The 23045-nt window shown below is 34.0% G+C and overlaps 1 protein-coding gene across 1 annotated transcript in view; it reads right to left on the reverse strand.

Annotated features, from left to right (window-relative positions):
* Positions 1-372: 372 nt before the first annotated feature.
* CDC14A (cell division cycle 14A) overlaps positions 373-23045 on the reverse strand; it is a 56130-nt gene continuing 33457 nt past the window's right edge. Inside the window, 11 exon segments of the mRNA XM_051800335.1 lie at positions 373-1712; positions 8542-8621; positions 9747-9807; positions 9809-10069; positions 11014-11142; positions 12177-12224; positions 12787-12902; positions 14830-14986; positions 17003-17141; positions 19284-19514; positions 20756-20843. Coding sequence (XP_051656295.1) covers positions 8589-8621; positions 9747-9807; positions 9809-10069; positions 11014-11142; positions 12177-12224; positions 12787-12902; positions 14830-14986; positions 17003-17141; positions 19284-19514; positions 20756-20843 — 1263 coding nt within the window. The 3' untranslated portion in view covers positions 373-1712; positions 8542-8588.

The raw sequence follows: 23045 nt of genomic DNA on the forward strand, positions 1-23045 counted from the left end.
TCAATATTTTATTAAGGAAAACTATTTATAACAAAGTACATGAGAAAATTCTTTATAAGAGGTAGAATTACCTTACCATTATTCTATAATTCATATACAGTATATTTTATATATATATGCACACACATATGCTACTTCGTGTGTGTATATGTTACATATACACAGTTGCAAAAAAAGTACAGTAAATTTTATTCAATGATTTTTTTAGCTGCTCTCAGTTTTGCTTATTAACACTTCCAGTACAACTTGCTATAGCAATTTACGATCTGATCTTTTTAAAAAATGTTGTAGCACATTGTCTTTACTTTAGTTGTAAAGCAAATGCAGGGCATTCACAAGTCTTCAGGAAAAAAACCTGATAATTCAACCAAGTTTTACTTTTTTTTTTCAAGTTTCTGTAGATACTGGGAAAACTAATAGGTAACAAATCTGTTTTGGTTTTGTCTTACAGATTAGTGGCAAATCAAATAATCTCATTACTTTCCTTACTATGCCCTTGTGGAGTTCTGAAAATTTTACACCTGGTCTCTAGGACCTCACTGTAACACCATTTAATTCTAAGTCTCGTTGGTAATAACATCTGGTTTAACTATATGTTAAAGAGCATCTTTATTACTGGCAAAAATATTCCATGATACAGGAGGTTACCTAAACTATATATTTAACAAAAAAACTAAAGGTGTATGAAGCATCCAAATGAGAAATGAAAATTTAATATACTTCCAACATTTAGTGTGTGTTGCTAAGGAAATTGTACACATACTGCCAAATGTAGGTTCAAAACATGCAAGTATGCAGTGCTGCTGAATTCACTGTATATGTACATTCTTACCAACTTCAGTCTGGTCTGCCTTCATTTTTGCAGTATATATTGCATAGCAAAATTTAACATTCTACATCAAAACCAAAACATTCCTTTAAGACAAATTGAAAGTCTTAGTTGTACAACTGAATCATTAAATAAATTACTTTCTCTTTGCAGTGAAAGATGTAACTACATCATATCTCAACAAATATTTTCCCTTTAGTTTTCTTTCATGGTGTTTCCTTAAGAAACATTAGGAGCTGAAAGTGGAGAGCAGACTATTTATCAAGTGCTTTTAGCTGATATTGTAACAACTAGTCTCTCATTAGTTAGGACTTCCATCAAGTTACCAGAAGACCAATTAGTAAAAGAGTAATTACATGAGGCTTCAAGCAATAATGATGGACCCATTAAACAAGAAAAACATCTTGTTCATAAAAAATTTTTATATCTTTGATAAACATGTACAAATTCTTTAAAATACACATTTTTGTAGCAAAGTAGACACTAAATTAAAATATATTCTAATTTTTACATAATTTTTATAGTTTACCAAAATATTCTCTTAATAGATATTTTAACACTGTACACAAGTTAATAAATGTCTTAATGAAACTCATTAGAAATATATTCAAGCGGTCTCAACATAAAAAATTTAAATGTGTATATAACATGGGGTAGTAATTTCCATAAATTCAACATCAATGCATTTGCAGTAGTCATTAACAAGAAATTTCTCCTGTTAAGAGGTCTTCTCTTGGTGTTAAGCTTGTATTGAAGATTCCTCCTCTTAATGAGCAGCTTTTTTTCAGTTCTTCTCCTTCATAAAGAACATCAATTTGAAGAGCTCAGCAGGTTTCACCAAAGCAGCAAGGCTTTAGTACTGAACATACTCAGACTGAAGGGACTGTGCAGAGAAGAAAAACTGATTAAAACTCACTGAAGAGGTTGTATTTGGATATAATATGTATCTTTCACTTAAAGATAAGGAGTAGAGGAAGGACAGGAAGGAGAAAAATAAACAGAATTGGAGGGGGATCTGAATCTCTGCACAGGTACAGATGAATAAAATAGAAGAAACTAAAGTCTGAATCCATCAACTTTCCTGTATCTACACTTACTTTTCCAAACAAATTCTTAAGATTCTTAAAGAAAGTATAAAAAGTCCTCTAAAATACCACATTAAAACAATACCTTAAAATGTGTTGAGGACATATATGATAGCTGTTAGTATAATTGAATTGTTTCCCCTTATCCTGAATGAGAGTCCAAGTGCTACTGTAAAAAATTAGGCATACCTTAGATGTTGATTGAGATAATGATACAGGAAACATATGGTGTAGCTAATTATTGAGGGGGGAAAAAAAAAGCTACAACAGCACAATTATGCATATGCATAAATTTAACCATGATTACTAAAAACAGATGAAAATGAAGCACTGCAAATGTTTCATCTGGATTAGTAAGAAGTCAGTATAATTAAGATGAAAGTACAACCCGGTCTACTGTATTTATTCTGTATTTATTGACATTTCTGTTTCTACTGAAATCTAAGGTTTTATTAAAAACTTATTAATCAGTTTAGACACTATCCAAACATTTTATTAGCTCATACATAGATGTGTTTAAGAAGTCATTCTGATGAATAATAAGTCTTATATGAGAGAGCTCATCATTGTATTAGTATGGTTATAAACAAATAGCAAATAAAAACCCCAAGCATATTTAAGAACTGCAGCAGAATTAGGGAGAACTACTGGAGACCAACATGAGTCCTAACATAGATCAGAACCTCAGAGTCTTGCCTTCCATTTTCCTACTATTCATAACCAGTCACTACAGAAATGCTCTTTGGCACCCATAGTGAAACCCATTAGTAGAAGTGCATAATAGATATATAAACTTCTAGGGTTCTAACTAATATCACAAAAACACTTTCCCCCCTATATCATAAATCTTAGTGTATATTTCCAAAGTTGTCTTTTAAATGTATTTTCACATCTTGAAGATCTGAGACCATCTGGATATTCTTTCCTAGGTTGAAGAAGAAGTGCTGTCACAGCATATAGATTTGAATACCACTGACTAAAAAGGGTCTGGTTTTAGTAAAGGCAAGGCAAAAGGAATAGGTCTTCATTAATGAGCACTTGAAACTTCTGCCCTCTTTCCTAATGGTCCTCTAAGGTGTCTCATTTTCAGATGTGTATTTTAATAATAGACGGTTACACTCAATTAGAGCAGTATTTGAAACGGATTCATGAAAACTGAATTCCAAGTAAAGCTGATTAACAAACATTAAAAAAAAGGCATGAAATTTAATTATATACTCTCATATGTTGTACAGTAATAGATTACTTATAGCTAGGACAGATGAAAGATGACCAGAAAGCACTGTACACTTTTGGTGATCTTAAAAGCAGTCAGTGTTCGCTGACAAAGAACTGTGAACAGTTCTTTATTTTTTTATTTTCTGAATATACAGAAATAATTAAATCTAAACAGGATTATTTTCCAGATTAAGATCCATTTATGTGACTTCACATAAAGTTCTATTACCAAAAACATGGTGATAGCCCTAACAACTGAGCTATTGTAAAGTACAGATACTCATTTTTGAGTTTGGAAAATTAAAATATAGCAGGGAAGGTTTGTTGTTCTGGTGGGTTTTTTTGCTTCTGAGGAAAAGTAATTTGTGCTCTTAAATCTCTTCACATGTCTGAAGAGATTGACTGTAACGTTTCAAAGCCTGTAATTGAGATTTTTTTTCTTTTTTTTTAATCTTTTGAGGAGTTTTCTATTTTAAAATTTACATTTGCTGTGACTCAAAGTATGGCCTATGATTCTGAAAGCATTATTAAAAACAAAAAGCCCCAATCCACTTTTACAAGTAATATCTGGATTTAACAAAATCGTATTTAAAATCTTATTGAAATAGAGGTAAAAATAGATGGAAAAAACCAAAGAAAACTGACTGCTGAATTGCAATGATGAGTATAAAATCAGTTAATGGAGTCAAAGTCTCAGTGTGTTCTACAGTGGTCCCATGCTGTGTCATGTTTGGCATTTTATACCCAAGTACCAGACATTTAACCAAAGAACTAAGAATTAAGACACAAGGATATCTAATGAAGTTCATGTTAAAGTAACTACTTAGATCACGAGGCACAGAAAGCCTCCTGGAAGAGAAAATAAGCAACAGATCCACCCAGGCACTAGAACTGTATTTGCACACATTCAACTTCAGGATCAAGTCAGCTGTGAGTTACCTTTAATAGGGAACAACCCTGTAGAATTTAGGGCTATTTGTTAAGATTTGAACATGTACTTTTCCCAGATAATTGCACAAATGTAATTTAAGTTTTTTGCATTGTGCATCAACTCTCCCAAAACACCGTTGCAATTAGGAGTGTTGCAGTAGGCAAGAATTACTGTGAATACACAAGACCCAAGATCAGTGAGATGCACTAGCATTTGTCTATGTTTTTGCAAACACTGTCCTGAATTAATAGTAAGTTCTTATTAAGAGAAACTATTCTACAGGTATAATGATGTATATGCATTTTAAAGTACTGCTACCTTCCCTTTTTTTTTTTAAATGTTTCAATCGCACCAGTTTCCATGACAGCTATAGAAGCAAAAGGTGACTCATCTTAAGACTACCCAGTTACATATTCTCCAATGAAAATACATTTTTAAGAGTGATATTTGAATTTAGAGATTTTTTTTTAAAAAAGTAAAAATCTTATTACTGTACCTTAAATGTGATTCTACCTGAAAAGAATAATTCTGCAAATTATAATTGTGAGACAATCTGTTTAATCAAAACATCCAATTTGTAAAATTTGCAAATAAAATATTTATTCTATTTGGCTAGAATGGCGAGTTTTCCATTCTTTGAAAATGAAGATTTTCTTTTAGTTCATCACCATAAACATGATAAAAAGAAGTGGATATTTAGCTTGCACTGATGAAGGACAAAAACCATTAAGGAAAAATATATGGCTGACAACAACAGGAAGTCATAGTCATGGTTATTTCTTATTGTTCTTTTTTGTTAAATAGAACGTGGAACACAGTATTAATGTTGTTTCATTACAAAACAGAAAAAAAAAAAGTAGTGAATAACTCTCTTCCACACTAGGGGGAAAAAAAGTACTTGCATAAAAATGGAATTCAAAATTTTCTCACTAATGAGTTTGAAGAACATAAATGAGAACTGAAAAAGTACTGTCCTAACCATCTTAAAATGCTCCTGCACCACTGATGTTGATAGTTAACAAAGAGGGACAAATAAGAGTGATAAGGTGATTTTTCTAAAATAGGGTATGTGATTACAGCTGGTTAGCTTGATATCTAACTCAGGTAAGGGAGATTTTGCCAATAAAAGAGAGAGGTAATTAATCAGTATCATTCAGGAGTCCTCTGATGAGCTAAGCTAAGTGAATAAGCATAAAGCACCAGTATACGTAATAGACTTCTGTCAGGTACCTTATCTGATGTGCTCCAATTAGAATTCTGTTTAATGATTTCCAGTTCTCTGCTTTCAATGGTGAAATTGCTTGGAAGCCTTGACAGCAAACCTTAGTCTTGCTGCAGAAAGGGTTTGTGTTACATTGCAGTTCTTTCTGTTTTTAACAGAATTCTGCCAGAAGTGGTATTAAGGCTTGATGCTACTCCATATTTTGCTCATGAGCTTCAGCCCACTGATGCATATCACCAAAAGCAAAATAGCTGGATGTCAGTGGTTGAAGTGGTAAGAAAAAACAAATCTTTAGTTGGCTAATTGGTTCCATTAAGAAGAGGAGATGGCGAAAAAAATTATGCTTTTCCACAAAATTCCACATTAAAAAACCCAAGGAAACCCATGGGGAATGCAGGACATGGGACTAAAATACAAGTCAGTATTTTCGATGGCAAGACCTCTTTTTTTCCCTCCCCCTAAACTTCCAACATATTACAGTTAAGAAGATAAAACAAGCTATGGACTAACAAGCAGGACAGCACTGAGTAGCAGCTTTCTGGACCAGAAAGATTTTCAAAAACTAAAGAATTTGAACATTTTCCAAAAGGATATTTGAGCCAACTTAGCTTATCAAAAGAAAATCAAGTTGAGATGACTAGCATGAGATGTCTTCATGACAAGAAAATAAGATAATAAAGGACTATAACAGTGACATAATAAAGAAAAACAGAAAGTTTCAGGTTAAAAGTGAAATCGTTTTAAGCATGACTGTGTTCAATCAGTGGGACTAATCATTCAGAAAAATTATATTGTCCTCAAAATAAGCCATCTGTATAAGCCAGTGAGACGCTCACTACCAGGCACAAAGCATTCAGAGACTAAATGATCAAATAATCTACTCTTGTTTTACACATCATGACATCACAGTAACTACACTCAACTCAGTCAGTTGTGCATAAAATGGGTAACAGTTTAGTGTATTCTACTGTGACTGTGAGAGATGCACAGGGCCATATGGTATATTTAGAAGCAAATGCATTAGTCAGAACATATTTGAAAAACATATTCCAAACAGGAAAACTTTTTAACCATTATATTGAAATATTACTTTACAGTAAATCAGAAACTTGTACTTTGCTACATAGACTTTGCATGGCATGATTCTTCCTAAGAAATGCTGCTTTTCATATCACAGTATATGTTATATAAAATATAGTATTTTTATCTCACCTCACTCTTCAAAGAAGACTGATATAGAATCTCATATAAAGATCTTGCTGTATTCAACTGTGTATAACCTCTACTCCTCAACACCAAATGATATCAAGCCAAGAATTATTCAAAGGTTACACCCTTACATCCTTCCATGCATTACTAAGTCATTAAGATAGGTAGGAAGAAAATTAAAGATGTTCTTAAACAGGAGAAATGTGCATTTTAGAAAGCACTTTTTTCTTCACCGTTTCCCAGTCAACCTAAAACTTTATACTATGCTTAACATATTTCATTTAAATCGGTTTTAAATCACTTCACAGTTCTATTGCAAGGAGACAACAATTAATTTCCTTCTTCACCACAACGCACACAGCACGAAGTCCCTCTCTGCTGTCAAGATGGCTGTTTCACCTCTTCACCCGCTCCTTTTCTCTTCCCTAAGTTAAGCAGTAACTAACATTCCTTGTTTTTCTCCCTCTTGCTAAGTCACCTTTATCTAAGAAGGAAAGGCATTCTACAACAGTGGAAGAGTCACTTACACTGTAAGCCCAGCCCTCTCCCCACATATATTTGGGAAATTTTTCTGTTGCTGCCATTATGTTGAACCTCAAGGGTTTATAAGATTAAGGAGACACCTAGTGCTAACCTAGAATTTTGTAAATATCTAGATATAAAAAAGAAACAAAGTGGCACCAGTAATTAACTTCTTATCCTATGCTTAAGGAACAAGCCCACTAACTTTGCTCTCATTGTTAAGAATTATTTGTAGCATTAAGGTATGGCAACTACCTCTCCAAAGGAGATGACGGTTTTTATTTTCAAAATGTTATATTTTCATTGAACCTTTTAAGCTGTTTGAGGAAACATGCTTATTGTTCCTGTAATTGTTTATATTACCATTTAATACTCTTGTAAATTTTGGCCAAATGTGAAAGATGTCAGCTTATTTTCATAACTAAGTCACATTACAGTTACAAGGTGTTTTCTTCCCCTTAGGGCACTGCATGTAGGCTTACATGCATATATTTAATGCATAATAGGCAGCTGTAAGTAGAATATGGAAAAAAACTCTAAGAAATGCTGCTGGCAGCATATAATTTACAAAAGATAGAACTGAAAAGAACAAGAATGGACTGACTCTCCAAAGAATTATTGTTCATTACATTCAATATGAGACAATATTGAAAATGAGAAATTAAAAAAAAAAATCAAATCAGTCACTTTACCACTTAGTTATTCAGATGACTGATTGCTCTCAACCACTGTTGGTGTACTACCCCCAACTGGGGCTCTATCAGTCCTGAGGACTGAATTTCTGTAAGCATGCTGGATTAAAGAGTGGGAACACCTAAAAAGGATGACTCTTCAGAGCAATCAGAATTCATGAACAAATAAAAGACTCATTGATGTGCCTCAAAACAAACATTCCCTGCTTGCTGTGCAGCTTTTCATCCCTCTCCTTATCTCTGTGCCTGAAGTAATTAAATTAATTAGTTAAACTAAAGCAGTTTTCTTGTTCTAGAATTCGTTTCCTCATAGAAAAACTGATATGGTTTTTGTATCCATTTGAAGCCTCAATTATATACAGTTTACCTCAATCCCATGCAGTAGGGAAAAACAGTCACATTAGATGGGAAACAACTTCAAAAAACTGAAAGGATGTGGCAATATTCAAGAACTCCCTTGCAAATAAGTTACTGCTGCTGTTTTAAGTAAAGTTTAAACTCAATGCAGATGACTTGGTGATCCTGAGATCATGGAATATTAGCATTTATTTCCAGATAAGCTATAGTGGATAAGAAGCTAAATGTACTTTTCGAACGAGGAGTCTGAAAGCATCAAGTATTTTAAAGAGCTGCTTTAGGTTAAGCACATCCTACCACAGTAGGAAGTAGCCACTGACTTAAAGAGAACACAGAATCAAGTTCCCCCAACTAACTCCATTTTCAATATACTTTGTATGTAGGTTAGGTTTCAGTCACATGCAATTTAATTCCACAATAGGACAATGAGAATTTATTTCCTACTGCCATCTATCCTCAGAAAGTGCAATTCATACCCCGAGCTATAAACATGCAGCTTCTGAATTGTAAGAGGTGCCACATCCTAGCTGTTAACATGGGGGTAGGTCCTCCACTTCTGCAGGAAAAAGAGAACACAACCCATGAATGATCTTTTCAGCTGACATCCCAGTTACATGCAATGTGTGTTATTAGCTGCTTTAAGACAGAGACTCACCACACTCAAAACCAGGAGCAGGTGTAACACTAAAATTTTCCTTATACTGAAATAAGAGAGAGAGGTGCAATATTCTGAAGTTAATTACACACAAAGCCAATATTATTTCCAGCAGGTAAAAAAAATAAAAATCTGAAGTGTCAGTACCAGTAAACAGAGGCTGACAGGTTCAATTAATTGTAGGCAAAATACTCTTTTAAAAACACTGCACTAAGTTTTATAATTAGTAGGATATCAAATATTTGAAAACTAGAAATTTTAAATTGGTTTTAGATTTTTAGTAGCAGATATATTTATTTTTCCCTAGATTAGATGAAGTTATTTCTGATTTCTTAATGGGAGTTTCTCTAGTTTCTCTTCTCTGCATTTTGTAGAGAATCACTTTCAAATTGCATTAATTTATCTGTGCATCCTCTTTATACAGACTCTTTCACACAAAAAAAAGAGCATAAAATAAGTCCAAGGCAGCGAAGTTGTTGAGGAATGAAAGCTGCAATGTGAAACCATCAGAAATATCTTGCTCTATAATACTTTTCACATTTGCTGTTAGAAAAGGACTAGGTTTCAAATCAGGAGGACTAATCTTTCAAATAAGCCCTATCTTTAGGGACATTTACCTTTTATTTAGTATGATACATAGAAAACCTTCTTTAAATCTGTTACTGCATGAAGATAAAGATACATAATAAAGTTCTAAACTATGTTATGCATAATTTGAAATAAAAAAATCCAAAGGATAGGATGGTCCATTAAAAAAAAAAATCAGAAAAGGTGTGAAAGTTCAGGAGTCACTTATTTTAGTGAACCTTCCATGTACTAGATATTTAAAAGACATGGAAAAAAACCCCAGCTGAAATGAAAATTACTTAAAAAGATAACAGATAAAGGTGCTGTTCAGAAGTGTTAGAGGAAGTCAGAGAATTATGCTGCGTTAAGATTTTTTTTTTGCGACAGTTTTGCTCACAGAAGCAAGGCAGAAAAGCATCACTCAGCTGCCTGGAAGTGCTGTTGTGAGTATGAACTTACAGGAATTAATTGACTCTGGTATGGTGCTGGAGGAGCTGTAAGGCCCATAAAGGAAGGCTGGTGCGTACCCATCTGTCACGGCGCTGTGCAAACTGCTTTGGCTGCTCAGGTTGGTGCCACTACTGCTGCTTCTGTTGTACAAGTTGTTGTTCAGCTCACGGGTATTTCTGTGTGGCAGCTGCAAGCTGCCATTCAGGTGACTGGAGATATGGCTTACAGAAAAACCTGTCCTAGAGCACGATGATGTCATTTTGCTCCCATCATCATCTGAAGCAGCATACAGGTTCCCTAGAGAACTGGCTAGTCTGGAGTTTATGGAAACGCTGAATGGAAAACACATGCAGGGAAAAAAATATACACAAGGTATGTAGAGATATATACAAAAATGTAACAGACAATTCAGAAGGCATTAGGTGAATAACACAGACCGTTCTGAAATAATTTGTGCTCGCACACAGGTTCATCTTCTAGCTCCTAAGTAATGAAAAGTAGAATTCTTTGTCAGGAGTTCCCAAGTTTTGCTTATTCAGCACTACCATGGCCAGCTTTCAGCTCTGTCAAACCATATGCACATGCAGGAGATCATATTAAAAGGTTTAGGCAGTGTCTGATCTACTCTGAATTACTTTTTGTACATGTGACAGTTTAGGAACTCCTCTTCTGCTGCTTGAAATCAGTAATGCGGTATAAGCCTTCAAGTAACCAAGAAGTAATATGATAAAATCTGAGAATAAAAATAGGGTGTCCTGAAATATCTCAAGTCAGTTACTCTCTTCAGGTAAATATTTGTGCCCAGAGTTATTAAAAATGCATTTATCATTCTAAATTTCATTTAACATATATAATTACTTAGGACAACAGTAATAATGGAAATAAATAGCAATAAATCAAAGGTTCATAAAAGTCATATTGATTACCACTCAGTATTCTTCTGAGTAACAGTATATTCACTTGTGGGAATACCTGCAAAATGTCTACGAACTGATGTAAGTGAAAAAAAAACCCCAAAACTTTAGCAATGTAATACTGTTTCTGACAACACAATCCCAACAAAATGCTCAGACCAGGAGGACAGGTTTTAGCTTTTCTTTGTTTTTTAAATCTGCAGGCAACTAAAGCTTGGCTTGTGGAACAGCAAATGACTTTGTAAATAAATTTAAGCCTTCTTACACCCAAGAACAGCAAGCACTTCACAGACTGCACGTGTGCTGACAACCAGTGGAGAATACGGTAAGTGCTTGAACCAAAATGAGAAGAAGAAAAAAACCTTTTGAGGTTAGATCCTGAGGATGTGGCAAGTCTGCTTATTCTTTCTGCAGATGGTGAGTTAACTGCCATCACTTTGGAGGCCTTCAGAGGAGACATGGATCCTTCTGTGCTACCTGAAGTATTCAGTCTAAAAGGAGTGCAGAGTTTTAGTGAGAAGCAAGATTTTATAATTAAAATATACATCTCAAACACATACAGTCTAGTCTTTCGATATATAGACTGGTATTTTAAAAAATGGGAATTCTCAAGTCTGAGAACACCAAAAATGTAACAATTTGGCTGTTTTCAAGTATCTTTTCAAAAAAACTTTCCAAATATTCCACTTCAAGAATTTCCCCTGCTGCACCTTATTATACAGTTATAGGCTACTTTTCACTTTGATATTTTACAAAGGCCAAGTGTCCATTTTTTATAGATTTATTGTAAATTTTATCATAGATTTTAAATGTGAATTTGAGAAAGAATACTTTTTGTGCTTATAAATTGAGTATGAGTAGAAGAAAATGACACTGCAGCTTTCATGAGATCATCATCATTTCCAAATGACAGCATGAACATTTTCACAAAGTTGCACAGAACATACAGCTCCTTCTAGAGTGGGGGTCTTAATGATCAAATTCTTCTTGGTTTGAAACTGGGCTGTATATGTGTTACACTGGACTACTCAATAGTGTTACCATTATGGCTGCCTACAATAGTTTATTAAAACAATAATTTTCTCCATCCTTAGACCAGGGGATATTATCATGATCAGACCTTAACAGATCAAATAACTTGGGTAAAAATCTCCAAATACAAGCACAGAAGGAATGGCATTAAACAGAAGTAGCTTTAATTACCAAGAAAGGGTAAAACAGACATTTTCAATGTTAGCCATACGGAGTAATCCGACTCAAAAATCCAGGTCACAAAACTAAAAAAATTGTGCTCTTTTCAGTATTAATGCTTTCTAATGATAGAAATCTTGTCTTATATGTTGTATATTAGATTCAATGGGGTAAAGCATGCAATTTGCAGGTGTTTCAAAAACTTTGTTAGCTGCCTATTCTTGTAAGCCAGAAATTGCTAATCAATTGATGTGATAACTATGACCCAAAATGCTGAAAATTAAGACCCAAGTCAAATGGTACACATTTAAAACTAGAACTTTAAAGTTAATACCTGAAGGGTTGTGATATTGACCTGGTGTGCAGTTTCATGTCTTGCAGCCTAAAGAAACAAAAGCAGCAGTCTTTATCCAAGGATAAAAAGCCTTTCCCCTCTGCCAAAGTATATTTTCATGTCTCAGGCTGGCTTAAAATACAGGACCAAGAGTTAAGAGTTATTGACAGTCACTATCTTAATTTACAGGTAAACAGCAGACAGGTACTTCAGGTTTATTTTCACAGTTCATATTTTTACTGGTTCAGAAAAGTAATTATAGAAAGACAACTAAGTTCACTGAAGAATATTTTTGTTCAAGTCGTAAGTTTTAGAATGCTAGATAAATAGAAATGTGAAGGTTTTCAGATTTTTTTTTACATTATCTTTTATGGTTACACAGTAAGAAGAGATCCTGAACAGAGAGACAGAAGGGGAAAAGAAGATAAAAGAAAAAATTAATAAACCAAATCTGCAACTAATAGATATATATCTAGAGAAATTTCCACCACAGACAGTGGTACAATTTACAGTTAGTATCACTGCCTTAAACAAGATCATGTACTTGCCACATAGATCTGATAGCATGGACAGAATCTAAAATTGCAAATTACCTCAGAATGACAATTACCTCAGAGCTCCAGTTGTAGCAGAACAAGGCCGTCTCCGACTTTTTAAGGCATTGAGCTTATCTCCCTGTGTCATGCCATTCTGAGTTTCCACATCTGCTTTGTCTTCAAAATCATTCTGGGAAACACAAAAGGATGCAAGCAAGAGAATATATCAAATCCTTTGGAGCAGTGTAGTTTCAAAGAACTGAACATCTCCTTCATGAAGATTAAAATCTAAAAGACTAATCTATAGTCCTCTGCATACATCAGCACTACTCTTCGCATAGCTCCAGCAGATTAAATGTGTCACTGTACAAACACACATGCACAGAGGATTTTTGCAGAATCTGACCTCAAAGTCAGTTCAGGATGCTCAAGTCTAATGCCAGCATTTATTTACTTCAAAGAAGTCTGGTTTTGTAGAACATAAACCTCAACTACTTCGTCCATAAGTACTTTTAAAGTTATCATCGGCACGGAAGGAAAGCAGTAACACAAAATTTTATGTTATGCACAAATGAGGAAGAAATTTAGATAAAGCTGTATGTCCTGCAAGAGGCACTAAAAATCAACTTTACTAAATTACTACATTTAAAAAATAAACAAGTAAAAGTTGTCATGATCTCTAGAAAAATAAGTTTTGAAAAAAAATTTCCTATGTGAACTTAATAAGGAATATAGAATGAACAGATTTCAGAGTTTTATCCTATTTCTTCTAGCTTTAGAAAACACTAAACAGTCGAAGAAATAGAGTGTTTAAATGCCTATTTACAATTTCAGATTCATCTCAAAATACAATAATACCAATTATACTTCATTTGACCCTAGATCAAGTATTTCTACCACAGTTCCTACTGTGCCTAAGGGAACTCAGTGCTTTGGATAAAACAGAACAATAGTTTATGCCCTTAACCAACATAAAAGATTGACAGAAGTAGTAATATGATAGAAGTTGATAAAATGATGTGATGGTCTAACTGTTGCATTAATTATAGGAAAATACAAATATCTTAGCTAGATTTCACTGGAGATTATATGGTAGGCCATTGTTACCTATCATTCAGCCACATGCTGATAAATTTTGTTTCACAGTCTTTACCTGCCCTACAGTTACTGCATGTAGCTGCCCCCTCTTCTGATTCTTTGACCTCATGCATTTTTGAGATTGGGAATATTACTTTGTTTTGAGCTTCTAGAGAGCCCTATTTTAATGAGGCCTTGAGATATAACCAAATATCCAAAGAGATAATGAGATAAGTCAAATGGTTTGAAAACTGAATGTTGAACAACTTTAATGTGACATCTGTAAAAAAGTGAAATACAGGGAAACAGTACCTGTACAGAAATCCATTCAAGATGCTCTTCCAGATTATGACAGATGATTATTTTAATTTATACTAATAATTATATGAAGAAGGTGCTCACTATATCCCTGGTCTTTCACATCAAGGAAAGAGTTCCATCAGCAACCTAAAACCTCTTTAGTTATTACAGAGCTGAGAAGGGATTAATGAAATGCATTTGACGCAATTAATCTAAACTGTTTCTTACAGATAGTGTAGGAAACTAAAGTTTAAGATTTTTACTATTCCAGAAACAAAAGTATTTTCCCTTTAGTTAAGACTTCATTCCTGTGCTCCCAGAAAGTTGTCATAAGGTCCTTACCCTAAACGTGCACATCACCTCATCCATGCATAACACTGTGATAAAGGGATGGGTGTTTATACACTGATGCATTCTTAATTAGAAACTTGGAATAAGTTTTTAACTAATAGGAACAAAAGCTGATTTTTTGTTTTCCTTCATTCTCAAAGAACTGAAATCCCTGAAAGAAATGGAATCCCTGGAAATAATGCAAACCTTTTCAGTTTGCAAAATTACCTATGACAGTTTTAAATATTACCTGATCTTTTTTCTAATTACGAACTAAAAAAAAAATTTATCTGAGAAAAAGCAATCTAATACTAATAAAAGCCTAAACCTCAAAAATCTAAAAGTTATCTACAGCTAGTTATTAAAAGCTCAGCTTCAGTCTGTTTGGAATTTTTCCCAAGAACACTTACCTCCCTGTATTGATCCAAGTCTTGTACTTTATTTAGGCTGTCACTGATGGAAATGTCATTCAAGCCACAAAGGACTCTGTTAATGTTTTCATCAACTACTCGCTGTTTCTGCTTTGATCGGATGTGATCTCCCTCCAGCCATAACATTGCTTGCTTCCTTTAGGATACAAAACCAAATGTATTCATATCAACAAATTTTCATAAATATAAAAAAGCCAATATGAAAACATGCTACTCTTACAGATTGCCAACATTTGCATCTTCCATACATCTTCATCTGAAAAAGAATTTGAATGTCTATCACAAAAAAAACACCCACAACCCAAACAAACAAAAAAACCCCAAAACTATGGTTAAAAATAATAACCAAACCCCCCCCCAATCACCAAACGAGTGTGTAGTCATCACAAAAATATTACAAGTACTAAAACTTCATTCCTAGGTGGAATAACTTCATTTTACAAAATCCTTCTGGGAAAAGAGATTAACTAAACAGGAATTTGCAATTACATTTTAAAGGTAGCCTAGAAAACATGCTTGAATTAAATACCTTTGAAATCTTTCAAGATTAATTGCATTCACAGTAACAAACTGATTTGATACATACTTGGGTAGAAGTGTTTCTACAGAAAAACCCCCGAACTACCCCCTTTATTAAACCTCAAAGAACCTAAGAGATGAAGCTTTGACATCTATGAAGTTTGGGAGATCAAAGCTGAAAGGGTTTACCTTTTTGTCAGATGCAACTTTGCAGCCCTGAGGGCAAGATATTTTATATTAGAATGATGGAACTGATGTTTCTTCCCAATCCCGCTTTGACGTTACTGGTGACATTGCCTGAATTTTGTCTGATTGTCGAAACAGTTCTCTACTACCCTTAGGACATTAGAAAATTCTTACTGAACAATGCTACAGCTCTTAGCTAGGAGTAATGTAAGTATAAGTGAAAAAAATCTGAAGTACCTTTGCCTATCTATAAAATCAAACCAAGTATTCAATCCATCAAAACAAGAAAAGACATGGGCCTTGTTTTTCTTATAAGTAAACAGCACTTACTAATCACATTATCTATTACCTTTCCTCATAATTTTGCTCTATTGTGCAAGGTATTTTTAAGAATGTACGATCATCCAAGCATCAGTACAGTGTGAAGACGACTATTCTGCCTCCAATGAACACTTGTATTATTCAGAATACTGATTCACAGTATTCTGAATAATAGCAAGCCACCTCTCAAATACAGGAGTGCCCATTAGTTGGATAATAAATAAAAGTCCCTATTCCTGCTCAATTTCTCTTATCCATGACAGTAATACTTCTTTCACTGATATCCTATTGATTTTAAGATGTAAGGTTGGTGCATCTTTGACTGTATTCACACAGTGTCTGGAAGAGCTGTTGAATACTCTCTTTTCCAAAGAGACAAATTTGTAGTAGGTTTTCTTAAAATGTTTTCTCTCATAACAGGGAAAATGCCTTCAAGTAAATATTTTCAGGGTATCAGCTCAAAAATAGCAGCATAACCACTGTAACAGTAAATGCACAATGCAGAAACCACTATGACATTAAACTTAATGTCTACATCATTGTTACTCACTGCCAGTCAAGATCAAATCTGAAGCTGTATTAAAACCATACATTTGTTTTGCTGACAACTATTAGATTCAAATCAAAAGTGTTTCATACATTATGCTAAGGAATCTGTCGGAGATCATAACCTCTCCATTGAGAACTTATTTAATCTTTAGTTACAAGAAAGAAAAAAACATATCAACGATACCATTTTAAGATTCATTTTAAGTCACAGACTACATATAAAGTCTATTCTTCCTTTGTTAATATTTTAATAAATCCTATTTGTTGACTTAATCTTTTGTCCACATCTGTCCACTTCCAACACACTTGTGTAACTCCTAAAGTCCTGAGAAACAAACATGCAGAGTCCTGAGATCGTGTGGCCCTTAAGGGGACAAAGTGCACAGCGCTCCAGAGGAGCTGATGGCTTCTGAGTAAGTTAGATTTCAATCCCATATTAACTAACCTTAAATATATTGAACAGACAGTAATATGCAAATGTCAGTAGATGAAGCAGATCCTATAAATAATGCAAGATGGAAAAGAATGTAGAGAAGCAGCTGATTCTTATTAGCAAAGAAGGTGCATATATACGTACTCTTCCAGGAAGTGTTGCTGGGGTCCTATAATAGAGCCTGGTCGACATATTCTTATCCAAGCAATGGCTTCAGCATGTGTGAACTTGTAGTGTTTCATGATGTAACAGGCAATCAGTGTTCCTGTTCTCCCCAGGCCAGCTACAGAAGCACAAGTATCAACAGTCAGTAGTGAGCATTTCATAATTATCAAATAAAAGTATGGGATGTAAGAAGACTTCTATGTGATGTTATTCACCATCTTAGTATTTGAAGAAAGAATTTGTGATTCAGTATCCCCTTTATCACATAATTGGATTGCAGTGCTGTAGATATAAGAACAACTATTTCATTCTTATAAAAAGTAAACAGTGCTTAGAAGAATACATGCAACAGCAATCACTTGTGCCACTCAATTCTACTTCATATTTTGTTTAAAAAAAGGCTGATATTCTTTTAAAAAAGCTGTGATCAAGCTGAATACCAACTTTATATTTATAAAACCGGTAAAAAACCACAATCAAAGTACCTTTGAGAGGCCAGCACACATACTTAAAAATCATGGTATGGTGCAAATACATATGCACATCACAGAGAGCACGTGTCTTCTGAGCCAGTGGCTTTTTCTTTTTGAAAAAGTTTTGTTGTGAAACCAACAAAACTTATTCAAAAAACTATTTACCGCTATCTATATAAAAAACAATGAATGTTGACCAGGACGTAATATTAGATATCAATAGCTTAAAATAATTTAACCCACTGCCCCCCAAATCACAAAGTAATCCATGTTTTAAGGGGAGAACAGAGAGACAGAAAAACTAGCTTTACTACCAGCAAAATCTCTAACTATAGAGTGAGGATTAATCTCTTTCTAGCCCTGTGTCTTGTCGACTAGTAAAGCATCACCCCATTTAAACCTTATTTTCCCCCGAGTACAATATTGGCAATTTGCAGTCTCGTGGTGGCTGACTGTTGTTTATGCACCAACAACAATCCACATGGAAACTCCCTAAGCAGCCAGACATCTGCTGATAATTCCATACACAACTACGAGCTCCTTACATTTAACCAATAACTAAATCCTGCCCTTTTTTGAAAGTGAAGATGACCAAGGTAAAAGGATGAGGGTAGAAGTTCACAAACTGAGGTTCTGTAACTGTACACTGGAAGACAAGATCTGAAGAATCAATTAAAAGGGGAAGTATCGATTTCAGTTCTGCTCTTTAACTTCCTGCTAATTTACAAACTTTCCATTAGAATCCTTTGCACTGAACTTTTCTATAACTTTTGGGACAACCAATTTCTAGTTGGAAAGCTGTATTTGGAATATCTCTGCAATATATTAAATCTGAGTTAGGTCTGACTTAGTTGTTGATTTAACTTTGTATAGGCTTATCTAGAAGGCTGTAAAAAACTAAAAAGAATAAGATTGTTAGTTTGCTTATTAAATGGTCAGACAAAAGACGAAAAATACTTCAGTTTAGAAAGCACATGTATATCTCAATAGAAATTATGTTATATTCCTTTAGCAACCAACTCCATAAACAACCAATAACGTACTCCCGCTAATCAATAGTTTATACTCTCATTGAGCCAAATAGCAGATGTCCAGCTTATTAATGCCACAATTTCTGGTTTCTAGCAACCATAACAACTTGTTAGCAAATAAAGCATTTATCTTTGATATGCATGTTTATTGTTCATAGGAAAATTATGAATAGCATCATTCTTGCTTCTGATCGGCAAGACATTCGTCTCCACAATGTCTTTACACAACACGAAACATAAATCAAGCTGAACCCTTCAAAGCCTTTGTTCTAAGCATATTTTGTGTATTTTTGGGCTGATTTGCTGAATTAGGCTGGTTTGAAATGCTAGCATCACAATAACTCATATTAAATTGAAATGTGGAATTCATACTCAACAGAAAAATGTAGAACAGTCCAAAAGCACAAAGAAAACCTTTTAGTCTTTTACATTTCCTAGCCAATTATCATAATGCTGTAAAAGCATAATGCAAAAGAGAAACCTGCATCAACTAAATCTCATGTTTTCAAGTTAATATTAAGAAAAAAACAGAACAATGAACAACAGATTGTCAGTTGCTGAAAGTAACAGTGTAGGATGAAAGAACTTAATATACACATGAAAATAACAAATATTTGGCATATATTTAGTCAAGTATCATAAAGCAATATCACTTTCACAACCAGAAAGTGTTATTTGTTAAATGCTTTATTTCTGGATAAATTCTATGGATTTATAGATATTTTGAACTTTGATCTGAGAAGTAAGTGCCCACACCTTTACAATGTACAGCAATGGCACCGTCAGCATTTTCACAGATGGTCAGGAACCTCTGAACTATACTGTCACTTGGTGTGCTTCCATCTATGAAGAACAGGTCATAATGCTCAAAACCAGCATCAGTAAAGCGTTTTGCCTCATAAATTTTTTTGTTTAGTCTTATGATTGATGTGACGTTATGTTTCTTGAAATAGGGAAAGTAGGCTTCAGGTGCATGAAGGGGATAACCTATAAAAAAAGAAAGCCACAATCACTGAACACCATAGATAAAGTTCAAAGCCCTACTAGTGAAAATTGCCCCCCAAACCTTCCTTGAATGATAAACATTAATATTAAAAATGCTTTAATATTTTATTCAAAATAAACATGTTAAATGATATAAAAAATTGTCAAAAAACACTCATGAAGACCACTATTATTAAAAAAGTATCAGGAGGAAGAATGTGTGAAACACTGTGCTGTCTCCTGTTTAGCCCCCACTCCCCTCTGCAAGGAGGGTTCTATACATAAAGCTAGGCACATATATGAACTCAGCATTTCAGAACAGCTGTCTATATACAGACAGACAGTCAAGCTGCAGATGAAAATAAAAACATGCTTTAAGAGGAAACACTGTTTATGAGGAAAATAGAGTGCTGATCTATATTATGGATGAGAGGAAAGAGTTAAAGAACAAACGGGTCAAAGAATAAACTGCAGCACTAAAGACATTCTTGCCCTATGCTGCAGTAAAAAAGCTTATTGCCTTGGTTCTCTGTTGAGAGACAAAGGATCCTCTAGATGAAGATGGGGACACAGGAAGGGAGGTCAAAAACCAACCACAACGCAGCTGCTTAGGACAAGTCATATATGCATTAATAAATGCAATTAGAATCTCAACATAATGAGAAAAATGTAGGTTTGTGATATGCACTTACACTCACCTGGGTGAGGCTTATTTAGTGTTTCACAACTGGATTTTAGTGTTAGTGCTAATTTAGCAATTTTCAGTTATACACATGTTGTAAATAGCTAATTTAGCAATTTTCAGTTATACACATGTTGTAAATAGTGTAAATACTACACTATTCTTCAGTAGTAAAGGCAAGCTTCTTTTTAAAGTCTTTCCTGGTTTTTGTTACAAACTTTTTAACAGTCTTCTGTGCTTTATGCAACTTGCCTTTAATTCTGCATATTTACTGTATCAATTTACTGTCTCCAGGTTCCAGGAGAAAATTAAGGGACTGAAGTTTCTCAGGCACTTTGATACAGAATGAAAGTCACTGACTGTTAGAAGAATTAAAACTCTTCTAGCAAAAATTCCAAAACCTTTTGAATTAAGTTCTATGATCATATATAAAATGTTCACTGAATGATTATTTCTCAGGATTAAAACTGATCTATAAACCTCTTTATTTTCTTATTTGCTGTGACAATTCGTCATGCTGGAAAAATAAGATGATGGAATATCATTAAAACATACACCATACCATTTTCAAGTTTGCTTTTTGGGTGTGGTCCACTGAAAGCCAAAAATTTTCCCGGAATAATCCAGTTGAAGTCACCATTTTCCACTCGCTACAAAAATTTCAAAAGAGAAAGAGGAAAGCATTTTAATACCTGATTAAACAAGGTTAAAAAAATTATTCAATATTTTATTTTATTTTTTACTGTGTTCTTGCTGCATTAAAACAAAATGCTTCAAATGTAATTAGCTAGCTTATCTATATGGGACAAACTAACCATAAGCTGCTTCTCAGAAATCTCTTAATAAAATAAAATGGAAACAAAACTTGCTGAAGTTTTCCAATAAAAGCTGACATATCCTTTATCTAAGATTTCTCCTTTAGAGTGTTCAGTGTTTTAGGATACCTATTAATATCAACACTGACAAACCGACATTTTTCTATGTTTTAATCAAAGACTATAGAAAAATGCTTCTCTGCAAGGCACTGGCTAAAAAACCCAAATCACAGAAAACAAATAAAAAACCAATTAGCCTCCAAAAGAATTATCTTTTCCCTGTAGAAACTGAAATTTACATATTGGCATAAGCTCTGATGAGCCAGTAATCAAAGAAAAGTATAAATCAAATAAAAAGACTAAATTCTAAAAAACTTTCAAACTGACATTTTGCATTTCTTGCTCACATTTACATAAAAACTTTGAAAAGGCTCTTCAAATTCTGTCAGTGCTAAAAATGAAAGCTTCTTTGGAAATACGTAACATGAACTGTAGTTCAGAACTGCCTTCTTTTCTTTTTTTAATTGAAGACTGCTCATTCCTCATTTGGCAATGCAGTTATTCTCAGCGTGACTTTTAAGGACATGGCACTCAGTTCAACTGCATTATTAAGCTTGTGTTTTTAGCTCTCAGCTCATCAAAACATCCTAATGAGTGGAAGGTTCTGATAATGGACATCACTGTAATCAATTCACCAACTGTTGGCTTAGCTGAACGCATTAGGCTTGCTCCAAATGTCCTCACACAGGGGTTGCATAAGCACTAGCGAGCCAACCTCACTGCCAAGCCAGGACCCCGCACTCGATTTGTGTCACAAACTCAACACTGTAGCACCTTTACTCCCTTTAGGGAAGAAGTCCTGTTCAGTAAGTTAGAAGTATTTTTGTATTTGTATTACCAGTTTTATTTGTGAACTAAGTAGTTCTTTATAGTTACAGGGGTTATTGAGAATCACTTAGATATCTGCAGTTCATATTGCTTAAAATTTGTGTACATGCAAACAACATTATTACTCAAAAAAAGAACGTCAGTAATTTACATCTAGTCCAACAAAAGGGGAATTAGCTGCCTTTATAATATAGTATGATAAAAGAATATAAACATGAAATAAAATTTCCTTTAGCCTGCTCCATTTAAGTCGTATGCAACTTTTCTCCACATAACCACACACTTGAAGACCTAACATAGCAAAAACCTGGAACAGTTAAAGTTTTTGAAATATAGCACAGGACATATCTACACATAAAGCTGACCATGATGTGTAAAAAAAGAGAAGACATACCAAAAAATGGACAAAAAACTAAAGATGATTCCAAGTTCTTGCTTCTTAAACTCAGTAAGCAGCATACTGTAAACATCGTTCACACACATGTACTTTTCACAAACTAAAATGATGTTAAGCATTAAACAAGATAATGAAATACCTTTAGTCAATTATTATAATACTTTTTTTGAGGTCAACTAATGCCTACCTCATAGACAGAATTAGAATTCCTAATAATTCCCAAGTACCATTTATTTCTAGAACAGGCCTTTTCCTTTTGTACATAGATTAAGTAAAAAAAGCAGCAATACTTTAAATTTTTGTTCCTGCTCATTTAATTTTGGTAATTCAGCAAAAGCTATACCAATTTCTCAACCTAATCATTATGAAACATTACAGGATAGAGAAATCCTACAAATGCTTTCTAGTATTGTGAATAGCTCTCTGTTACAGACTGCTGATTGCAAACAACAGATACTGTACAGATTTGTGCTATTAATTATGTTTTCCCACTGTTTATTCCTCTTCTGCCTTCACTGTCTTCAACATTCATGAGGTAATTCAGTATGTATCTGAAATACATACAGGAAATGCTCTTAAAATGGACGCTTTCAGACTGAGCAACTCTATTCCCAAGTTTTCTGAAAACTGCAATAGAGGGGAAGAATAGCAGAAGAATACTGGCTACAGTAAAGTAACACAAATCTAAAAAACCAGAGAGTTTAATATACAGACTAGAGGTATACTAAATATTTGAATATATATCTTTCTGC

Source organism: Manacus candei, unplaced genomic scaffold, assembly GCF_025592945.1.
Source record: "Manacus candei isolate 608988 ecotype Guabito, Panama unplaced genomic scaffold, ASM2559294v1 h1tg000005l, whole genome shotgun sequence".
NCBI lineage: Eukaryota > Metazoa > Chordata > Aves > Passeriformes > Pipridae > Manacus > Manacus candei.